At 34.0% G+C, this 24,992-nt stretch overlaps 2 protein-coding genes across 3 annotated transcripts in view; one reads left to right on the top strand and one right to left on the bottom strand.

Annotated features, from left to right (window-relative positions):
* The window catches only part of LOC130897753 (fibronectin type-III domain-containing protein 3A), a 116,530-nt gene that overhangs the window by 50,868 nt on the left and 40,670 nt on the right, over positions 1-24,992 (bottom strand). Inside the window, exon 1 of one of the 2 annotated variants that reach the window (XM_057806637.1) lies at positions 14,550-17,074. The exons of the other annotated variant lie outside the window; for it this stretch is intronic. Within the exon in view, the coding sequence (XP_057662620.1) occupies positions 14,550-14,703 (154 nt within the window). The 5' untranslated portion in view covers positions 14,704-17,074. Of the gene's footprint in view, positions 1-14,549; positions 17,075-24,992 lie in introns of those variants that run through there. 2 annotated transcript variants of the gene reach the window in all.
* Positions 21,677-24,204, top strand: LOC130897755 (uncharacterized). The gene is made up of 6 exons (XM_057806639.1): positions 21,677-22,177; positions 22,534-22,737; positions 22,826-23,134; positions 23,224-23,516; positions 23,598-23,769; positions 23,872-24,204. Exons 1-6 carry the CDS (start codon positions 21,895-21,897, stop codon positions 24,042-24,044), a joined length of 1,434 nt encoding a protein of 477 aa, XP_057662622.1. The 5' UTR covers positions 21,677-21,894; the 3' UTR covers positions 24,045-24,204.

Genomic DNA, 24,992 nt, shown 5'->3' with positions numbered 1-24,992 from the left:
AAAACGCGGAATCGTATTTTTGAAGATGCCTTAGTTTCAATAATTTCTTCAATCAGAAAACTTGAACCTGAAAACTCAACTATTACTGCAGGATAATTCGAAATCAAGAAAATACGTTTCCGGAAAATGAGAATTTGAGTTTAATTAGTTAAACGCATATCGGAAAATGTATGTTCACGAGGTACAACCAATATTTCATAAATTCGAACGGCACTCATACCAAATTAATAAATAATGTTTATTCCCCGTATAAAATTCGGTAAAAATCTATCAAATCGTAAACATAAATGCATTTCTATTGGCCGAAGTTGTCGGAAGGCGTACATACACAATTTCTTTGAAATATTCTTGTCAGACAGTCTGCGATAAGCAGTGGCGTGGCTAAGTGAGATTTATTAAATCCATAACTCTCTTTAAATGAATGGAAATATTGCGTTCTTTAGACCATAGGCGAATGATGAAGTTATTTTAAGTATATTCGAATGTTTATAAAACAGACAAATCTGATATTGCAATCATAATAAGATTTGCCGATTTAACTAAATAAATTTACCATTTGGGGTTGCTGTGTATCATTCACAGAACCGGAAAACATGTAAAGAAAAACTGAAATAAGTTGATAAAGCTACTCAAGATTTTATAAGTAGGACAAGGTACAAAAGGTAACAGATTATCTAGAATAAAATAATACCAGCGACAAGTTTTGTCAGTGGTTTTAAACAAAAAAAACTAAATAGTCAAGGATAGTTCGATGGTTACAATATTTTTTGGTTCAGATAAAAGACTACCGAAGTTCTAATAGACACATAATTTATCTAGATGAAACATAGTTTGATATTCAAGATGTAGTAAATTTCTGTTGGGTTTCCAATAGTAAAAATTGGTGTTTGGAAAGACCCTTGGCGGAATCCTTATTGGGCGAGACAAAATAAGAGATTTTTACGAAAAAAAGCATCCGAAAGTTTCCTTATACCATTTAGAAAAAATTTTTTTATAGTGAAAAAGGCTTGTGATGATGTCGGGTTTGATTTCTATTTCTTGTAATGTCTAATTAGTTTTAAAAATATGGATTTACGTAAGCGTATACAAATAATAAACTTTTACTTACTACTAAATCTAATAGAGTGGTTAAATAGAAAACGTGGATACCTATACCTATAGCCGTGTCGACGACATTCGAAGGCAGGCAGCCCCCCAGCTCTCTCGCTTCATAACTACATTGAAAGTATCGAAAATTTAACGGTTAAAAGAGTTCATTCACATTTAAAAATTAACGAGGATACCTACATTTGGTAGAATCATTTAATTCCGTGGACGGTTTCCATTCAAATATCGATATAATATTTTTTTTACAAAAAACTAGTGATACACAATTTAAAATATTGCTTAGAGATGAAATGATAATTGATAAAACGTATTTTGATAATATGATATATAGCTAAATAACCCTAAATTCCAAACTATATTTTTTTATTATGGAAAACTCAAAAAAATTATAATCTCGTATTTTTTTATCGACATATATACCTTTTTATATGTTTTTTTGTGCCTTTTTATGAAAATCAATTCAAAATAACGTGTAAAAATTGACTTATTTCAGTCTTTATCAAAATATATGTGATCTGATCACTAATTTAGTGAGAAATTCTTGATATACATACAACTTTTCGAATATTAAGATCGAGTTAATCCTCCTTCTCGTCGAAATCACACATCAGATTTTCATATTTTACTTTCTCAAAGCGAACTAGAGGAGAAAATAAAGCGAATGTCTGGTAAAAATGCCTTCAAGACGCAGCCAGAAGAAAAAATCAAAAAGCAACAACGAATTCAGAACCAAATAAATCACCAAAGTTTGATTCGTAATACACCAAAAAGCGCTTTGTGTCTAAAAATTTCTGACCGAAATAGTCGAGGTTAGGAATTTTGTAATCAGAATTATTATTAGCGTCCAGTTTAAAGAATGAAGACTCAGTATTCCGGATCCTCTTCTTCATAATAAAGAGCGACGAATTTCCAAAAGTGAGGTGTTGAAACTTCGTACTTGTATGAAATGAATACGAAGCGAAAATATAAAATTGCAAGAAAAGGGAAACCCATCCTAGGTTTTTGGTAGAATAATTGGTTGGTTTTGAAGAAAAATTGAATGTTTTTGTAGAAGATATTCGGAGCGGTAACATAATTCAATTTGGTAGACAGATTTGAACAATACAACCACTCCAGCATTTATAGTTAATCCTCTAAACACAAATTGTAACTAAATCTGCATTTGGAATTGAAACTGGATCTGTAGAAACGCAATTGATCGATTTAAAGCTTTGTGGAATGGAAAATTTAGAGAATTGAAAAGTTAGAAGACTTCGAGGTCTATGTACGTGACGCCACAAAAGTGGATAGCTCTGAAAGAAATGCCGCGACGTATTGAATAGTCTTGAGGTAAAGAAGTAGGCATTTGGCGTGCTGATCATCTTGGAACGACATATTCGCGCGCGCAAGTATTCTCTTGCATGAATATAATTAAAAATTAAGTAAGAAGTCAAATAACAAACGAAAATTTAGAATCATGTTTGAAACAACCAAGTTATGAGACAAATTTGTCCAAACTTTCTGAAACCATGCACCAGCCACCGCTTCCATTGAATTGGTCCGCTCTAATTCTTTAATATTGAACTACGAGTTGAGGTTGTGAGTAAATGTTTAATTGTTCTATGTTTTTTACTCAAATTATAAAGTACTATTCATCATTCAATTGTAATTTTTGGCTTTTCTGATTCAGAAGGCTGCCGATCCCTGATTTATGGTGAAACTGGAGATTAAACTATGGTTTAAACTCTAAACGCAAATGAATTTAATAAAGATAATAACAAAAACGATCATGTTTTAGATAAAAACACATTAAATTTCGCTCTAGAACGTATTAGCACGTCGACGAAGTTAATAATCTCTAATTTCTTCGTCATCATCGTCGATTTCATCAAATACGAAGTCAAAACCTTCAATTATTCTACCAAAAACTTTTATATATTGTAAACATGTGAACAGATAGGTTTGTATCTTCATCTTCTTGTTAAGATTGGAGTTTAAACTACCCCCAAACCCCCGGTAACGTTTAAACCACATATGAAAAAAAATTGAACCTGAATTAAGCATTTTTTAAATTCATTTGGAGAATCCATCGGCACGAGAAAAACAGAATTTCGGTGAGATGTTTGTGAATGGGATGGAGACATTGAATGAATACGAGGTATGACTATTAAATCACGAGACTGGTTACAAAAAAGGGTTTACATACGACATACTCCCTCCCCTTGTCACACACCTTTCCGTACGTTTTTTTCCATTGATCGAAGCAGTGCTGGAAGTCTTCTTTGGAAAAGCTCTGGTATATCGCTACCATCGATTCAAATCGGATCCCTTTCAAAGCAGATCTTTTTCTAATCTGAGCAAACCCGTTGACGCAAGAGTTTTTGGCCGGGGGTCAGATTTTTTGGCACCAACTTCGCACAGACTTTTGTCATGTGTAAAATTTTTTTAACCGGTTCTTTATCGGCACAATTCGGTTGATTTTGGTCACTGTTTCCGGAGTTGAAACAGTCACAGGGCGTTGGTGATCTTCAGTGCTCTCTCGGCCCTCACTAAAACGCTTACACCACTCAAAAACTCGCGCACGAGATAGAGAATTGTCCCCATAGGCCTCTTGCAACAATTTATAGCACTCAATCGAATTGTATGGCTATTAATTAACTAGACTGGTTACAAAAAAGGGTTTACATTCGAATGCTCCCTTTCAATATACTCCCTCCCCTTGTCACACACCTTTCCGTACGTTTTTTTCCATTGATCGAAACAGTGCTGGAAGTCTTCTTTGGTATATCGCTACCATTGACTCAAATCGGACCTCTTTCAAAGCAGATCTTTTTCTAAACTTCCCAACCTTCCAAGGAAATCTGAGCAGACCCGTTAACGCAAGAGTTTTTGGTCAGGAGTCAGATTTTTTGGACACCAACTTCGCACAGACTTTTGTCATGTGTAAAATTTTTTAACCGGTTCTTTATCGGCACAATTTGGTTGATTGGGTTGACAGGGCGTTGGTGATCTTCAGTGCTCTCTCGGTCCTCACTAAAACGTTTACACCACTCAAAAACTCGCGCACGAGATAGAGAATCGTCCCCATAGGCCTCTAGGATTTTTTTTTCAGTTTAACGAGAAATAAACGCATTCGTTTCAAACTGCTACTGCACATCTAGGGAGGTTATTTATTAGCCAGACCTCGTACTTTCTAAAAATATTTTCTCTGTCCGTTCTCATTATTAAAATTTCAATTTCATACCCACGGTATATGATATGTTGCGATTAGATCTAATTTGAATTTTATGATCGTAAGGAAATATTTGTTTTTGATATTTTCTGTAAACGTTCAGATCGTTTTGTTTTGGTTTCGAAAATTATAGAGAATTTGGTATTTTTAGTTTCCGTAGAATATAATCGATTTAATTATCTAAATTCAATATTTACTCTTTTTATTTTCAATTTTCTAAGAACTATGAGTTTTGTTTTTCGAAAAAAAAAAATGATTAAGGAAATTTACTTGCTGAATTCTTGAAATCCATCAAAGGTAAAGTATCGGTTGTTTAAGCAATGTCTGTTTTTACCTTAGGCAGGGAGCTAACCTAACCCAAGAACCCTCCTTCTTTATCCGGGCTTGGGACCGGCAAAATTCCTTTCTCAAGCTATCCAATCCACCGATAGGGGATGCAGGTGATAAAGAAGACTTGTTGCTGATTTGTTTTTATAAACACTGCGATCTAAAGGATCTTTTGGGTCCACCATTCCTTTGAGAAAATTCAGAATATAAGAGGGATCTAGCTGCCACAAATCTACGTCTTTGGTTTCATATGCTACCAGGTGTACTCCTCTGAAGACTCTGAAGTTTATGAATCGTGTCAACAGACGCTGGTACATCCTTGTCGATCATGTCTATAAGTTTTTATTTTAATTTCGTCATAACGTACGATATTCAAGATTGTTGAGCAGTGTAGATAATTTAAATTTGAATATTTATCTAGTTAGCGATCTTAATTTTATTTGAAATCAGTTTATAAATTGTTTACTCGAAAAATATGGCTGCCAGCTTTTCTAAAAATACACGAAACCAGTTTTGAAACTTATAATTGCGAATATCGAAAAGTTTAACAAACTCTTGTGTTTCGTATTCGAAAGTGAACGTCCTTGATTTTAATGTCTCTCTACTTAGAATTGGGAGATTGACGATGGTTATAAATAAACCAAAACAGCATAATAATAAATGTCTCGAATTGATTCGGAGTATGATTTATTCGAAAGAATTTTTTTTATTAATTTATAAACACCATTCTCGTATATACTTTTATAAATGTTTCGCTGTCTGGAAATATGAGAGATTCACATAAAAGAGACGCTTTTAATAATATAACCAAACTAAAGTCTATTTTTATATACGAGAGAGTATTAAAACCAAAACTTACTACAACCATTTTGGATATTATCTCATAATAATCTAAATAAATGTCCTTTTGGTCTTTTATAACCAGAAGATGTACAGAACAATGGAAAAAGGTTTGGACTGGTCAAAAACCTTGTATATTACATAGCCGTATAAAAAGATTTATAAAAAGCTATTTTCCAATACAAACTTTATTTCAATTCCAGTCAAATTTCACTTGAAATAAGATACTTTCGGTTTTTTGGCTCTAGAAAAACTAAAAATCACCCGATTTTGATGATTTTTTTTAAATTTTCGTTTTTACGGCGGATTTTATGTGTAAAAAATAGATTTCGTATGGTTTTATGACTTTAAATTTTATTTAACATCAATTTTAGTGAGATACCATTTTTTATGGTGAATTTTTTTCAATTTGTTCTTTTTTTTATACATTATGAAAAAAAATATAAAAGTTATAAACAATTATAAGTGAATGAGTACATTTTCGTGAACATTTAAAGCCCTTAGTTTTAATTTTTGTTAATTCCCATAATTTTTTTTCGTAAATCCGCTGTAAAAACGAAATTTTAAAAAAAATCATCGAAATCGGATATTTTTTTCGATTTTCTAGAGCCGAAATTGTGTATTCTTAAGGCCCGTTTCACACGTATACAGTTCCATTCGGTTCGGTTCATTCGACAAGTTGTGTAACGATGTTTTGGGGTACAGAAACAGTACAGCACCGAATACTCCCACATAAATGTAATTTGATATTGAAGACGGTCCCTCAACTTAACATGCAAATTATTTAATTGACATCCTAAAGTATTCAAAAAAAAATTCCTCTTCCTTTTTTTCCTTCTCTCCTTGAGAAACAAACGGAACAATTTTCATTCGATTACGGTTTCTGTCGAAAAAGAAACCGCATACGTGTGAAACAGGCCTAACAGTTTGATTTAGTTTCTAATTGCAAGGTACAGTTTTCAATCTATTGGAAATTTTATTGGGATAATGGAAAATTTGGAAGGGACCGCGTAAACCCCGGAAAATCGATCCTTTAAGAGATGAAAAAAAAAAAAAACATAAATATTTGATTGTTTTAAATAATTTTCCGACAAAAATTTATGTAAAAGTGTTGATGATACAATCGAATTAGTTAGTAGTACAAAAAGAGATATGTCGCACGTAGAGGAAAACCAAAATTTCAAATAGGAAATCATTAAATAAAAAAGAAGATTTCGAGTTGAGAAGGATCAATCTGAAATGAGTTTTCGCTGGAAACACCATTCCAGAAAGTCTAATTTTGGCAATAAGGAATTATTACAAACTTTTTGAATTCACCAACAGGAAAAAGAATTGAAAGACCCCATCAAAAGCTTGGCATTTTTGATAAATACAGGTGTGGCTATTCCGACGTATCCTACCTAGGGGAGTTAAACACCTTGAACAAAACCGGTATCTAGGGTGTGATGTACGGGTGCCAGTGGATTGATATCAGGCATATACGGATAGATCTCCCAACTAGAAGTATAGTTCCAGCTTGGACGGACATGAAAGGGAGTCCCACTCCCTGGTGGAGTAGATTCCGTATCTTCAGAAAAAAGACAAAAACCAACAACAATTTTTTGACATATACTTCAATGTAGTTTAAATGATTTCTACCTGGAAACTTAACAGGAACAATCAAACGTCAGATCATGGATTCAGAGCTACGACAATCGATTCGCTACAAGTAGCTACAGAGGAGGGTTTTGTTCATATTTGTAATGGTACTAAGAAAAATTGGAAATTAATAAGAATGATAACATAAACAAAATAGAATAGAAGACAGTAAATAAAAAGATATTGACGATACACAATTAAAAAATTATGTCATCGAATGAAAATTAAAACTTAAAAAATAGATTAGCCGCATAAAGTGACCTATTTTCATGTATTTAAATACAAGGACAGATGTGATGATTTATGAATGCAGTTATGACTATAACGGTCGAGATGAGTCAACTAATTTTCTTTATACATCTTACGAAACAAAGATACTCTGAGTAGGCACAAACAGCCGTATCAAAATTTGTTTTTGTTTCGATATAAAAAAATGATTTGTTATGTCCACGAAAAATATCAATACTCGGTCTGTTGATACGAGGTTGTTTCTAATACTGTAGACCACCAAAATGAAAATACTAATAATTTTTTCACCTCCAACACCCTTCAAATAACAAATACAACCCACAATGTCTCAAGCGGAAAGGTCTAAGTGATATTTCGTTTTATACGAGAGTTAGTATTTAAATTTTGTGATATGGCAACACTGATTTGAATATGTCAAATCTGATATTAAGCGCATTTTGACGTTTGACGTTTTTAATGGTGAACTTGTTGTCATACGATTCAATCGCGTCTATAAGATCGTGACATACGACGTTTTTGGACAGTCAAAACATCGAGTACAGTCCTTGTTTAGCACCCGATGATTTCTTTGTCTTCCCGCAGTTCAGAAATTGAACGTTTTTCTATACCCGAAGAAGCGGATGATGCGTTCCAATTAGATGTTTCGGAGATACCTTCGGCAATTGATTCAAACGCACGCGAAAGTGTATTTATCTCAATAAAAACCGATAAAGCCATAACTAATTATAAATATTTGTTTTTAATTTTCTATCTCAAAACTTAAGTGGCAACCTTCGTATACTTAAATTTTCACTTGGTATTTATTAAAAATACTTTAGACTAGTTTATGTAAATATTAGTAAATAGGCGAAACAATTTGGCGGCTTGATTGTGTAGGGCAGATAGAAAAATACGATTGTTGAGTGTGAGAAAAATCAACAGACATCCTTCATCACAAACAGTGGAAAACTTTCATCAAAATGATGTCACAAACAGCGGAAAAGTTTTTTCAGCATGTAATGGAGATGCTTGTGATGTTACAAGGGCTTTCGACAATGTCAAAAGAAAACGCTTATCCTCTTTAAATGCGTCACATTGGCGATAGCAAAAATTTTGACGGAGGACGGTCTAACAAAAATAATAGAGTATAGAGCAAGGATACATACTCTCAACGACTCAGTTCAACATAATGCGATAGATGGATATGCCTGGTCAAGACCTGGCACTTCTGGTAAGGAATAAACAAGACTAAATAAACTACAGTGTTGGAAAACGCTGATATTGGTAACTCATACAAATGATGAGAGAGTCTCGAACGATACTAATTTCAAAAATTGAAAGATTTCAAGTATTTGGATGTAGGTATCAATAAGCGCGTCAATACTAGAAGCATAGAAGATGTGCCAATGTCCTCCATTGGACCTGAAAAGATCAATAGAGGATACCTAAGAAGGCTTGTGAATCACCAGATCAAGAATGACAGTCGTAAAGAACTAAATGATTTAATGGTTTGGTCATATACGAACAAGAGATTATTAAGCCCTGATACGAACTGGATATGACTGGTAGTCACAGGATGACTAAGAGGTCGACCCAAACAAGGAAACAAGGATATTGTAACAGTTCGGATGAAAAACTAGTGAGAAATCGTGAAAGATATAAGGAACAGATTATTGAGGGAAGAAGCTGTGATAGGTTGGAAAAGTGAACAATGAGAGAGAGCTCAAAGCGGAGTAAAAGTTGAATCCACAGAGCCCGAAAGGCAGAATTCATGAGAAATTGTTTTTTATTTACATTTACTCACTTTGGAAAATATTGAGGATGGTATTTTTGGTGGTACAAAAATATGATAACTTACGAAAGGTACTTTAATTAAAGGCAGCTTGACATGGTGCAAGAAATTGCATGCAATTTTTTCCGAAGTAAAAACATTTCATAGATTAAAGTGGCACGTCAATTGATATTAAGCTGGTTTCTTACCACTGCATTATGGTTTTCCTGAAAAAAATTGCATGAAATAATCAGCGAGATCGAGATCTTGCTTGAAACAATCCTCGAGAACTTGCTTGGAACAATTAGCGAGATCTTGCATGAAACAATCCTTGAGATCTTGCAGGAAACAATCAGCGAGATCTTGCATGAAATAATCCACGAGATCTTGCATGAAACAATCTTCAAGAATTTGCTTGAAACAATCAGCGAGAACTTGCATGAAACAATCCTCGAGAACTTGCTTGAAACAATCAACGAGATCGAGATCTTGCATAAAACAATCAACGAGATCTTGCATGAAACAATCCTCGAGAACTTGCTTGGAACAATCAACGAGATCTTGCATGAAACAATCCTTGAGATCTTGCATGAAACAATCTTCAAGAGCTTGCTTGAAACAATCAGCGAGATCTTGCATGAAACAATCCTTGAGAACTTGCTTGGAACAATCAACGAGATCTTGCATGAAACAATCCTTGAGATCTTGCATGAAACAATCTTCAAGAGCTTGCTTGAAACAATCAGCGAGAACTTGCATGAAACAATCCTCGAGAACTTGCTTGAAACAATCAACGAGATCTTGCATGAAACAATCCTTGAGATCTTGCATGAAACAATCTTCAAGAGCTTGCTTGAAACAATCAGCGAGAACTTGCATGAAACAATCCTCGAGAACTTGCTTGAAACAATCAACGAGATCTTGCATGAAACAATCCTTGAGATCTTGCATGAAACAATCTTCAAGAGCTTGCTTGAAACAATCAGCGAGAACTTGCATGAAACAATCCTCGAGAACTTGCTTGAAACAATCAACGAGATCTTGCATGAAACAATCCTCGAGATCGAGATCTTGCATAAAACAATCAACGAGATCTTGCATGAAACAATCCTCGAGAACTTGCATGAAACAATCCTCGAGATCGAGATCTTGCATAAAACAATCAACGAGATCTTGCTTGAAACAATCAACGAGATCTTGCATGAAACAATCCTCGAGATCGAGATCTTGCATAAAACAATCAACGAGATCTTGCATGAAACAATCCTCGAGAACTTGCTTGGAACAATCAACGAGATCTTGCATGAAACAATCCTTGAGAACTTGCTTGGAACAATCAACGAGATCTTGCATGAAACAATCCTCGAGAACTTGCTTGGAACAATCAACGAGATCTTGCATGAAACAATCCTCGAGAACTTGCTTGAAACAATCAACGAGATCTTGCATGAAACAATCCTTGAGAACTTGCTTGGAACAATCAACGAGATCTTGCATGAAACAATCCTTGAGATCTTGCATGAAACAATCTTCAAGAGCTTGCTTGAAACAATCAGCGAGAACTTGCATGAAACAATCCTCGAGAACTTGCTTGAAACAATCAACGAGATCTTGCATGAAACAATCCTTGAGATCTTGCATGAAACAATCTTCAAGAGCTTGCTTGAAACAATCAGCGAGAACTTGCATGAAACAATCCTCGAGAACTTGCTTGAAACAATCAACGAGATCTTGCATGAAACAATCCTTGAGATCTTGCATGAAACAATCTTCAAGAGCTTGCTTGAAACAATCAGCGAGAACTTGCATGAAACAATCCTCGAGAACTTGCTTGAAACAATCAACGAGATCTTGCATGAAACAATCCTCGAGATCGAGATCTTGCATAAAACAATCAACGAGATCTTGCATGAAACAATCCTCGAGAACTTGCATGAAACAATCCTCGAGATCGAGATCTTGCATAAAACAATCAACGAGATCTTGCTTGAAACAATCAACGAGATCTTGCATGAAACAATCCTCGAGATCGAGATCTTGCATAAAACAATCAACGAGATCTTGCATGAAACAATCCTCGAGAACTTGCTTGGAACAATCAACGAGATCTTGCATGAAACAATCCTCGAGAACTTGCTTGAAACAATCAACGAGATCTTGCATGAAACAATCCTCGAGATCGAGATCTTGCATAAAACAATCAACGAGATCTTACATGAAACAATCCTCGAGAACTTGCATGAAACAATCCTCGAGAACTTGCTTGGAACAATTAGCGAGAACTTGCATGAAACAATCCTCGAGAACTTGCTTGAAACCATCAACGAGATCTTGCATGAAACAATCCTCGAGATCGAGATCTTGCATAAAACAATCAACGAGATCTTGCATGAAACAATCCTCGAGAACTTGCTTGAAACAATCAACGAGATCTTGCATGAAACAATCCTCGAGATCGAGATCTTGCATAAAACAATCAACGAGATCTTGCATGAAATAATCCACGAGATCTTGCATGAAACAATCCTCGAGAACTTGCTTGGAACAATTAGCGAGAACTTGCATGAAACAATCCTCGAGAACTTGCTTGAAACAATCAGCGAGATCTTGCATGAAACAATCCACGAGAACTTGCTTGGAACAATTAGCGAGATCTTGCATGAAACAATCCTTGAGATCTTGCAGGAAACAATCAGCGAGATCTTGCATGAAATAATCCACGAGATCGAGATCTTGCATAAAACAATCAACGAGATCTTGCATGAAATAATCCACGAGATCTTGCATGAAACAATCCTCGAGAACTTGCTTGGAACAATTAGCGAGAACTTGCATGAAACAATCCTCGAGAACTTGCTTGAAACAATCAGCGAGATCTTGCATGAAACAATCCACGAGAACTTGCTTGGAACAATTAGCGAGATCTTGCATGAAACAATCCTTGAGATCTTGCAGGAAACAATCAGCGAGATCTTGCATGAAATAATCCACGAGATCGAGATCTTGCATAAAACAATCAACGAGATCTTGCTTGAAACAATCAACGAGATCTTGCATGAAACAATCCTCGAGATCGAGATCTTGCATAAAACAATCAACGAGATCTTGCATGAAACAATCCTCGAGAACTTGCTTGGAACAATCAACGAGATCTTGCATGAAACAATCCTCGAGAACTTGCTTGAAACAATCAACGAGATCTTGCATGAAACAATCCTCGAGATCGAGATCTTGCATAAAACAATCAACGAGATCTTACATGAAACAATCCTCGAGAACTTGCATGAAACAATCCTCGAGAACTTGCTTGGAACAATTAGCGAGAACTTGCATGAAACAATCCTCGAGAACTTGCTTGAAACCATCAACGAGATCTTGCATGAAACAATCCTCGAGATCGAGATCTTGCATAAAACAATCAACGAGATCTTGCATGAAACAATCCTCGAGAACTTGCTTGAAACAATCAACGAGATCTTGCATGAAACAATCCTCGAGATCGAGATCTTGCATAAAACAATCAACGAGATCTTGCATGAAATAATCCACGAGATCTTGCATGAAACAATCCTCGAGAACTTGCTTGGAACAATTAGCGAGAACTTGCATGAAACAATCCTCGAGAACTTGCTTGAAACAATCAGCGAGATCTTGCATGAAACAATCCACGAGAACTTGCTTGGAACAATTAGCGAGATCTTGCATGAAACAATCCTTGAGATCTTGCAGGAAACAATCAGCGAGATCTTGCATGAAATAATCCACGAGATCGAGATCTTGCATAAAACAATCAACGAGATCTTGCATGAAATAATCCACGAGATCTTGCATGAAACAATCCTCGAGAACTTGCTTGGAACAATTAGCGAGAACTTGCATGAAACAATCCTCGAGAACTTGCTTGAAACAATCAGCGAGATCTTGCATGAAACAATCCACGAGAACTTGCTTGGAACAATTAGCGAGATCTTGCATGAAACAATCCTTGAGATCTTGCAGGAAACAATCAGCGAGATCTTGCATGAAATAATCCACGAGATCGAGATCTTGCATAAAACAATCAACGAGATCTTGCATGAAATAATCCACGAGATCTTGCAGGAAACAATCAACGAGATCTTGCATGAAATAATCCACGAGATCTTGCATGAAACAATCCTCGAGAACTTGCTTGAAACAATCAGCGAGATCTTGCATGAAACAATCCACGAGAACTTGCTTGGAACAATTAGCGAGATCTTGCAGGAAACAATCAGCGAGATCTTGCATGAAACAATCCTCGAGATCGAGATCTTGCATAAAACAATCAACGAGATCTTGCATGAAACAATCCTCGAGAACTTGCTTGGAACAATTAGCGAGATCTTGCATGAAACAATCCTTGAGATCTTGCAGGAAACAATCAGCGAGATCTTGCATGAAATAATCCACGAGATCTTGCATGAAACAATCCTCGAGAACTTGCTTGGAACAATTAGCGAGATCTTGCATGAAACAATCCTTGAGATCTTGCAGGAAACAATCAGCGAGATCTTGCATGAAATAATCCACGAGATCTTGCATGAAACAATCCTCGAGAACTTGCTTGGAACAATTAGCGAGATCTTGCATGAAACAATCCTTGAGATCTTGCAGGAAACAATCAGCGAGATCTTGCATGAAATAATCCACGAGATCTTGCATGAAACAATCTTCAAGAACTTGCTTGAAACAATCAGCGAGAACTTGCATGAAACAATCCTCGAGAACTTGCTTGAAACAATCAACGAGATCTTGCATGAAACAATCCTCGAGATCGAGATCTTGCATGAAATAATCAGCTAAATATTATCTGCACCTGCTTTTGATAAAAAAAATTTTTCGCCTTACGTTGCATTGCACGTTGTCTTGCATTATGTCAAGCGGCTTTTACAGTGACCGATTTAGAACTAAACTTGGAGAGCTTTCATCTCTTTGATACAGAATTTTCTCGGATAAAATTTCATAGAAAATATTTTGTTACAATTAAAAAATATGAACATGAAGCTCCTATTCCAGTCACGTGGATAAGTTTTTGAAAAAAATCGAAAATATGAGCGGAGAGCGCGTGCATCTGAGCTTACGTGTCATGGAAAAACGCTACCTCCGAGATATGAATACGTTGTCTGACTATTGTTAGTCTCCGATATGTCATTTTCGAAAGTTTACACGTCAGAGGAGGGCATTAAAACGAAGTTACTTAGACTCGAAGATTATTTTTTTAATTAGCAAATAATGTTTTTTTTTTGTTTCATACTAGAGTTAATTCTATGAAATATTGTACTTTATTATTATTTTTTTTGAGGACTGTATATATTATCTAAACAACATTTATTTACATATCCATACATTTGGTCAGAGTATGATCACTTTGGAGGGAGGAGGGTATTTAGAAAATGCAACCCTTACCGAACTCTCCTTGGATTGCGCACATGTGCGCCGGACACATTTCCGGATGCACGTAAAACTGATTTTCCTGGTAATAATCACCATATGGGGAATGTACGGGTCCGCAGTACATATCTGCATTCTGTTGGGGTTCAACGCCTTGACTGGCCACCATAACACTGCGTGGTCGTACAACTCCACGTCTTTGACGACCGAAATCGCGATGAGACACTTTGTCGCACTTGAATCGCAACTTGCGACGCACTTTTTTTTTTTAATTTAATTTTTTTAAAATTATTTTGTTATCTCACTGTAACACTGCACCGTTTGTGGTTACGTGGACGATCGAGACCGCATACCTCGGAATCCTCGGATTTGTGAAAGGAGTGTTGAGTTGAGTAGTCACTAGTCAACTCTCGTTTGACAAGTGAAAAGTGTGGTGTTTTGGTGGAATGAATACACATAATCAGCGGCCGGGCGCTGCTGGTTCAACTGAACGGATCGCGTACGGGAATCTTTGCTCCGAGTTTTCTCTCGTTGCGAGGAGAGGTGAATCGAGATTGCGACGTTGTCGGATCTCTCAATTTACCACTAAATACAAAGACATAGTCGACTATTTCAAACTATTATAAATAAAAATAATTTTTCGGTAATTTTATACTTTCGCGGTTTCCTCGTTTTTCGGCTTTAGAAAATCGTAAAATCATCCGATTTCGACTAATTTTTTTTTAAATCTTCGTTTTTACGGCGGGTTTACGAAAAAAATTGAAAATTATATTGGTTTCGGGGATTTAAATGTACTCATTACCATGTAAGTGTCGATAACTTTTTTCAAAATGATCAAATGAAGTTGTCATATTTTTTTTCATAATCTACACAAAAAAAACCAACAAATTTAAAAAAAAATTATAGAAAAATGTTGATTTATCAAGTATTTACAATTAAAAATCGTTTGTACCTTTGTTATTTAGTAATCATTAAAGTTGTATCAACAAAAATATTCTTAAAATCACTGTTAGAAATAAAAAAATGAATAAACAAGCATTTTTCAAAATGTTCGTTTTTTGTGTAGATTAACAAAAAAATATATGAACTACGTTTGATGCTTTGTAAAAAAGTTATGAACGATTACATCCCACATCACGTATCACATTTAAAGCCCTAAAATCGATATGTTTTAATTTTTTTTAATTCCCATGTTTTTTTTTCATAAATCCGCCGTAGAAACGAAGATTTAAAAAAAAATTATCGAAATCGGATGACCTTTCCATTTTCTAGAACCAAAAAAAAAACGAGGGTACCCTTTTTTCATATATTATTTATTTTATTTATCATTTTTTAAGTAAAAAAACTGAAAAATTTCGTGTCTTTTTTTCAATTCTCGTAAACAATTAAAAATATTTCGGCTGGAGTTCAAAATCATCTGCAATTTCGTACATACACTCAAATATATGTAAAATAAGTATATCTAAAAAGATTGAGGTTATGTCGAATGTAAATCATTACTGACGAGTATAAATTGCAAAAGAGTTGCGAAACCCTAATTTAAAACTCTAGTCATATCGGGAGTATTGACTACATTGTTAACTTTAAAGTTGCTTGAGGTTTCAAATAAAACAAAAAATAATAATAACTTAACCTAACCTAACTTTTTCGACAGTAACGCGAAGAAACGACGACTGAAAATGTCACGACATAGTGTTACCAATCCTGTTTAAAAATTTCGAAATAAACAGGCCAGTTTGTCAAATTTGTCAAATAAAAATGAAAATATCAACCCCAATTAAGACGTAATCCGACCCCTAAAAGATTAATGGCAACATAAAACCTAAACAAAATGATTTTTTCTCCCTCTTCCCTTTAGAGACGCCAAAAATCTTTTCAGATACACTTATTTAACATATATTTGAGTGTATAATACGAATTCGCATTTCGCAATGGATCTGAATCTGACGGTGCTAGATCCGGATTAAATTCTGGATGTGATTCTTTCGCAGTATATCGTTTAACATTATCTTATTATAAAAAATTTTTGACTATTTGGTATTGATGACCTTTTAATCTATTTTTTCTATACTGAAATGTCTGCCCGATGTAAATCAAACCGGCATATCTCACACTCAAAAAAATAAAAGTTTGAACTGGTATCATTAACAATCATTTTTTTTTTTTTTTAGTTACAAAGACTTTTTCTTGATGTTAATCATTCAAATAATCGATCTATTCACTATTAACAAGACGCAGCTCCACCGCATTTTGCACACGTACAATTAGAAATTATTCAAACGAGGTTTTTTCCAATAGGTGGAACGACCGAATTGCCGGCTAGATCCCCCGATTTGACTCCTCTCGATTACTTCTCATGGGTGTTATTTAAAACTTTTTTTTATTCAAATATCAGTATACGAAACGCAATCAATCAATTTTGTTTTCTTTGTTGTATTGACACTTGTTTTGAGTTTTTTTTCTTCGAATCTTGTTTGTGGAACGGGTTTACCCAAAGGAATACCCAGAAGTAACTTAACTGATTGTAACATTCAACTATGACCGTTTCCAAGATATCGGCACCCGGCGATTTCAGTAAATTAGAAATTTTAATTCAATGTTGTTGACATTCATATGTCGTTATAAATTTACGTTCATCTTTTGAATATATTGATCAATGTAATAAACATTTAAAAAAACGAACTCAAAATTTGCTAATATCATAAACCACTTGAGCATTATTTCTATTTGCATAATTATATCACATAATATAAAAATAAAATTAAATCCGTACGTAAATACTGTTGATTAATATGTACATATGCATCGAGGCTTATTTTCGACGTCTATACCTGATGGTGAGACTTTATTGTGAAATATCAGATAATCCTGAATTATTTCGAGAGAGAAATGCTTTATTGTCAAGAAATTGTTACAATTTGTAGACTTAAAATATCTACGAGAAAAGATAATATCGATTTGATTTCAATTGGCAAGTGATTGTGCACTATTTTTGCATTGTAAAATATTGAGCCTTCAACTAATTCCGAACGTGGATCTTTCTGAAATTGGAGAAGCGTCCTTACGAATTATACAAACGAATTCAAAGATAAATAAGTTAGTTAATATCTAGTTGCTCTCTTTTGTAGTTTGAGTTGCACCACACGTACCCCAAAAGGGAGATGTCATACAATAAGACCTAAGAATTTTACAGATTCAACGACGTCAATATTAAAAAAGGCTGCAATGTTTTTTATACGATAAAACTTTTAGAAACATCGATACACAGAAGATTAGAATAGCACCATGATTTAATGGTGATTAGGTCATTAGATATGGTCCCACGATGTGCCTTGAGATCAGGGTTGCTCCAAGAGAAACTAGTATCGTTTGCAAAAAGACATATTTCACCATTGAAGTCTAGTTAGGCTTTCAAGTAAAAGGGAATGTACTGAAATACATCGAATTGATGGATCATCCGATGTACACTCCTTGTTTGTCACCCAATGATTTGACAATTGATTCGAACGCATGTAAATGTGTATTAATGATGTAAAAGATTTGGTTTAGAAACGTTTCGGAACTATCAGGATTTTAGGACAATTTTTTCAACTATATTTGCCTGTGACGTGATGGTCGCTTTTGGATTTTCTACGTTCTTCATCAGCAGGTACTTTATTTCCAAGTAGTGGTTATAAGGCTGCTTTGAGGCAGTCTTCTTCTAGTCTATACCCTTCAAGCTTCCCAGGTGTGACGACGCATGCTGAAGCGCGTGTTCAACAATAATTCAAATACCGGTTGGACACTCGGGGAAGTCTTCAGGTTTGAGCCTGTGAAGGTATTCTATGAGACAACCGTGTCCAGAAAGCATTTGGGTCAGGTATTTATACATTTATACATTTCCCTGGAGGCGGCAAAACCAAGCGGAATAAGTCGATGCATCCATAAAATTTGCCAACCACTCTTTCATCAACTTTCATCAAAGGCAGCATTCCGGAGATTATTCAAACTGCGTTGGTTGGGATTGAGTTCAGTCTCTGTTTTGTGCTCTGCTAGTCTAAGGTCGATTGTGTCCATCCACCTAGAGATCCTTTCGAGGAACGTATTTCTTCAAGATGCTTTACCACAATTACTGCGACCACATCGCCAGCGAATGCTACGAGGTTCACCTCCTTTTGGAGTATCAATTTTAGTATCCCTTCATACAGGATTTTTTGTGTGTGTGTGATGGAAAATTGCTAAGAAGCTAGTCCATCACCCGACTAGAATTTATGAGGGGGCATGCCTTATATAGCGTGTGGGCCTCATGTGGCAAATGGGGGGCATGCCGATTGAGGGATTTCCCCGCAACTTCCTCATGAGCACCTCACGGAAAAAATTATAAATATTGAAGTGAGGTATGCCGTATGAGTTTCCCATAAGGATATTATAGGGTAAACCTAACACATATATGGTATTTTAAAGAGATGGGCAATCCCCTCGTCTACCCCATGAGGGCTCGATTTGACAAATATCAAATATACTATTTTTGGTAAAATTAAACTTGTCACAATTGTTACTTTACTACTACTACTACTACTACTAATTGTTAATAGTACAATTGTTCATGAATTGTAATAATTGTTAATCGTTGTCTTATCGGATTTACCTTACGAAATTGCAATATTTTAGAACGTATTGCATAAAGTATATCGTTTATGTACATCGTATTGCGCATGCTCAGGTACACATAGTGTACATAGTACATATAGACAAATATATATTTTCATAAGCAGTTACAAATTTACATTAATCTTTACCAGTGTAAATAATTTCAGTTTGATTATTGTTGAAAATTATTATTTATTGAAGTAAATATTGACATAACATCATGAATAATTATTTTAGACAACGCGAGCTTAGGCGTTTGAGAGCAGAAAGATTCAGGCGAATTCGACAAGAATTACTGTCAGCAAATTCCAACCAAGAAAATTTGATGCCTTCTGGCAATGAAGACGTTTTAGAAAACATTGAGAATCAATTACCAGATATTAATGAGTCATTCAACAATACAGCAAGTGATAATAGTTTGAATTCCAATCTAGAAGATCATAGTGCTTCCAATTCAAATGCTGAAGTGGAATTGGAATTAGTGCAAAATTATGAGCAAGAAGCAATAAGTGATGAAATATCAGCTGTGGTAGAAGAAGAGATGAATGAAGAAAGTCATGATAGAGATGATGTTAATCATGAAGAATTTGACGATTTGTTATTATTTCATGATGTTAGCTCAGACGATGAACTAGAAAACGAGACTCATGATGCAATAGATGAAGAAGTAGATGATACTGATCAATCGGTTTATGATGTAGAAGACATTCGCAAGTGGGCTTTAATGAATCCGCCTATACCTCATAGTCGTTTAGAATCATTATTAGCTATTTTAAGAAGAAGATCTTATCCTACTCTACCAAGATGTGCAAAAACTTTCTTGTATACTACGTCAGAAAATTATAATATTGAAGTTTTTGATAATATTGGCAAGTTTGTATACTTTGGCATAGAGAAAACTATAAGAATTCAATTAAACCCAAGTATTCATGAGCTAAATAACATAGAACTGATTTTCAATGTTGATGGTTTACCTTTGTTTAAGTCCAGTAAAAAACAGCTATGGCCAATACTCTGTAAAATCCATCATGATCCAAACATTTACAAACCATTTCCTGTTGCTGTATATTGTGGAGATCAGAAGCCACAAAGTGTTCAGAGATATTTAGATAAATTTATAGAAGAACTCAATAGTTTAATGCAAACAGGAATTATTATAGATAATCGCAAATTCATTGTATCTGTAAAAGCATTTATTTGTGATACTCCTGCTCGCTCTTTTTTAAAGTGCATCGTAGGTCATGGTGGATACTGGGCGTGTGAAAGATGCTTAATAAAAGGTCAACAATACATGAATAGAAGAATTTATCCAATATGTGGGGAATTAAGAACAAATGAGTCTTTCAGGAATCAATCTACTCCAGGTCATCATCAAGGTGTATCACCTCTACTTCGTATATACCCGGAAATTGATTTAGTCAAGCAATTTCCATTAGATTCCATGCATCTGCTTTTCCTTGGAATAATGAAAAAATTGTTGGGATGTTGGATAGACGGTGACGTCAGAGAACTTAAACTTAGTAGCAGGTTTAAGTCACTATTGACTGATATGTTATCGAAAATAAAAGTGCCTAATGAATTCCAGAGGGCTACGAGATCTTTAACAGAATTTCATAAATTCAAAGCCACCGAATTTCAATTTTTATTGCTATATGCAGGGCCAGTCATTTTTAAAAAAGTTTTAAAAGATGAAGTATTTAAACATTTCATGTTATTACATGTAGCATGCAGAATTCTATTTTCTAAACAGTTAGCTATGGTGCAATGGCCATCCGCAAAACATTTTCTAACATTATTTGTCACTATAGCACCAGCTATATATAAACCTGAATTTGTTATAGGAAATGTTCATAATCTTTATCATTTAGCCGATGATGTAGCATATTTTAATTGTCCTCTATATGAAATATCTTCGTATCCATTTGAAAATGCTCTAGGTAAAATGAAAAAACTTATTAGAAATGGCAATAATCCTCTTTCACAGTTGTGTCGGAGATTCAATGAAATTTTTTACGTTTGGAATGAACCAACAGGTATACCTCCGAATGTTGTTATAAAAAGACAACTGAAACCAGATTCATCAGGTCGAACTACCATAAAACAGCTTGAATTTAAAGGAGTGTTACTAACTACAAAAGAGCCAAATAACACCATATTACTGACAAATCAAAAAATTTTACAAATAAATGATATATACATTCCTCCACGTGGTGATATAAGTACTATTGAAATGTGTGGTAAAATCCTAAGAAAAAGAAAACCTCTTTTTACATATCCATGTAATGCTAAATTTCTACAAATGTTTAATGTCTCTGCAAATAATGAGAATATTGTGACGTGTAAAATTATAGATGTGGATAAAAAAATGGTTTGTCTAAATTTAAGTGATGAACATAAAGAAAAAATATATGTGATACCACTACTTCATATGTAAAAGTGAAAAATAAGAATGTTTTATATGGTACAATCTGCCGTTTGTATTGACGGCTTTAAACTTTAAGTCTCATAATCTTATACAAACATCTATTCTACGAAGAGTATTGTTTATGTTTATATTTTCAAGTGGATGGTAATCAGTATAGAAATCTTTTCTACGCGTCAACAGTAAGAATCAGTTTAATTTCTGAATCGTGTTCAGTCGTTCGTGTATACTCTTAACCATATAATTATTGTAGGTTAATAAATAGTGATATAATTAAAATAGTTGATATATTCTCGAAAAATAATCACCATGAGTACTGATAATAGTACATCAAATGATGATGTATCAGAAGTGGTTGCAGATTATAAGTATAGACTAGTTGTTTTTGTTGGTAAGAAAAAAAAAAAAGATATTGACATAGTGCCATCGTCTTGGATTTTTTATGATGAAAAAACAGACACAATCAAGTGCAAATTTATGCCTCCACCATACGATGTAAAGCGATCGGATACGTTATCAAAAATGGTACAGAATTGTGAACAACCGATAAATGATTGGCCAGTTTATTCAGTAGACATCCGAGGAAGAGCTCGTAAGTTGTGAAATTATTCGATTGATTAATTTCATCTCGAATTTATATACTCTGAGAAAATAAGATAAATAGAACAAAGGTATGTTTCTTGTGTTGGATTCATTTTTCTAACAACCTCAATTAAAAAAATATTTCTAGCTTAAAAAAACTTTTAATGTCAATGTCTAACATGATATTATGATTACTATATTATTTTTAGTGATAAAAAATAGTTTTCAATACTGTAATTATTATTTAAATGAAAAAAAACTTTTTCGCAACAATTACAAAAAAACTCCTTTGTTCTAAAATTCTATTTTTTTCAGTTATCATTTTTTATTGATTTTTTTTATTAAGTACATTATTCTAATATTCAGGAACGTTTGAAGAAGCTAATGAATTGGCTATCCAATTGGAATATAAGCCATTTGCTTATTCTACACAAAATGAAGAGACAGCTAAAGTAAAGGCTGCTAATGATGTGCATTTTTTTAAAAATAGAAAAACATTCAGAGATGAATCTTTGAAGATGTTAAATGAAATCAACATCGATTTAGGTGAAAAAACACGTGTGAATAGAGGTAATTTATGATGAAAATATAGATTTTGTTACTTGGAAAACATATATTTGTAAGTACGAAAAGGTGATGATATATTTTAAATTTTTAGCTCAGCCATCATCGCAAAAGTTACCAACAGAAGAAGATAAACAAGATAGATATTATTCTTCCACAGACTCAGACGAAGAACATTGTTACGATGCATCTAGATCAAAAAAAAAGAAAATCATTACCAGAAAAAATATCAAAAGATCTCGCATATCTTCGTCCAGTACATCTGATTCGAATTTAAAAATTGATGAAAATAATCCACAAACACCTAATGTAATGGAAAAGCTAGATAAGAATTGTCAACCAGTATTATTATGCTCGTCAACAAACCAACATTCAATTGAAAAAATCGAAGGTGACCAATTTGGTAGGTATTGAAAGATGAATAGAAACCGCATTATTAATTATAATTATCAACATTTGGGAAACGAAGTATATTCTTTTCTTATGTTACAGAAAAGTTATATCGTATGATTGATGCCCGCTTTAAGACTTTTTCAAATGAAATATCGGAGAAATTCACTAAACTCAATAGTCAATATAATTCATTATCTTTACAAATTGGACAGTTAAGTGGAAAAATTATTGAGATTCAGCATCAATTAACAAAGAATAATATCAATAACACAGATATTGAAGTCGATAGTGATGATGAAAATGCTGAAATAAAACTTCCATGTAAAACAAAAATAGATTTTGATCAGTTCGATGAAAAACTTGAAAAAGATAAGAATTTTCAAAAAAAATTCGTAAGTATTCATGTTTAAAAAAAGTTTTTATTATAATATTAACGATTTGAATACTTACCGAATATTGAATTATACGTTTAGGTTCGGAAATTACTTCAAAAAGTCAATAGACGCTTACCCATAACTAGGAATTTTGGCGAATTATTAAGATATTGTATATCTCGCGATGTAGGTCTCATGTTCGCTCCAGTTAAGACTTCAAAAAAAAAATCACATGTATTCAAGGATACATGTCTTTTTAAAGTTATAAAAGGTTAGTGAAATTAATGTTCAAGTTTCACAAAATGAATACAAATAATTAATAAATATTGTATTTAATATTTATAATTGTCCTAAATTAATGTTTTCTTTTTAGCGACGCTCAGAAAAGTTTTTTCGAAACCAGGCGAAGATGTCCCAGACCAAAATATTCTTGATGCTATGGCTTCAGCTCTACATAATTGTAAAGACTGGGACGGTGGACGAACTGCTCGTTCCAAGAAACCTGCTGAAGCTAATAGTGAAATAGACAATGAGCATTTAGACTAGTATTTCAGATTAGTATTCTTAATTGCGTAACTTTTTTATATAAAGTAAAATATACATTATGTAGTTTATCCCGTGCATTATATTGTATTCTGAAAGTTTGATTTAAAAAATAGTTCTTTATTACTTATTGTATTTTAAGATTGTAATGACTATGAATGTATTGTTTGTAATTGATATATCTATATATATTTTAAAATACATTATTTTTAATGTTGCCAATGAAATTCGGTTAATTTCCCTGAAAATTTTCAAATAGGGTAACAGTTAATTTTCCTTATGAGGTCCACATGCGGTATACATAATGATGCACGAATGAGGCAAGGCGTTATATACCCTTTGTGCGCCCTATGAGGCAGCATCATGAGGTCCCCACGAGGCAGTGTGGCTAGCCTCGTGAGGGCCCTAGCTGAACCCCTCCCAAAATTCTAGTCGGGCAGTTAATGGAGAAACAAATTGATAATATTGAGAAGAATAAACGCTCCCCCCCCCCAAGGAAGTAATCTCATTTATTTTGGTCCGGTTACGGGGGAGGTCAATCTGGGGAAAAATTATTTCCTCGTCCAATTGATATATTTGGATATTGACGGTTTGATGACAATGACTGTGGTTAATTGTCTGCTCTAAACTATGATCATTATTTCAAATTTCATACTAGGAATTTTCTTGGTGAAGTATTTAATATGAATATTAAACTTTTTCTCTGCCATGAAAGCCTATTCAGGCATGTAATATCGCCTTGAATTCGTCTAATAAATTACAAAATGTACTGCAAAGAATCTCTATTTAAACTGTTGTTACCACAAACTTGATTCACAATGTAATTAGGAAATGGTTAACATAATTAGTGTCAGTAAACAAAAAACCACAAATCTATTGATATTTTTTCGTAAGTAATTCACGTTGTAAAACACATCTAATAACAAAATTGAAGATTTACGTAACGATGAT

This window comes from Diorhabda carinulata, chromosome 9, assembly GCF_026250575.1.
Source record: "Diorhabda carinulata isolate Delta chromosome 9, icDioCari1.1, whole genome shotgun sequence".
Lineage (NCBI taxonomy): Eukaryota > Metazoa > Arthropoda > Insecta > Coleoptera > Chrysomelidae > Diorhabda > Diorhabda carinulata.
Note: the sequence above shows the minus strand (reverse complement) of the source record. Positions and strands in the feature narration are given on the sequence as shown.

Bases quoted from the DNA above. Each gene is read 5' to 3' on its own strand.
- LOC130897755 (XM_057806639.1), top strand. From the start codon at position 21,895: ATGAGTACTGATAATAGTACATCAAATGATGATGTATCAGAAGTGGTT. The intron at 22,178-22,533 runs GTAAGTTGTGAA...TCTAATATTCAG, and splicing joins AGACATCCGAGGAAGAGCTC to GAACGTTTGAAGAAGCTAAT. The intron at 23,135-23,223 runs GTAGGTATTGAA...CTTATGTTACAG, and splicing joins AATCGAAGGTGACCAATTTG to AAAAGTTATATCGTATGATT.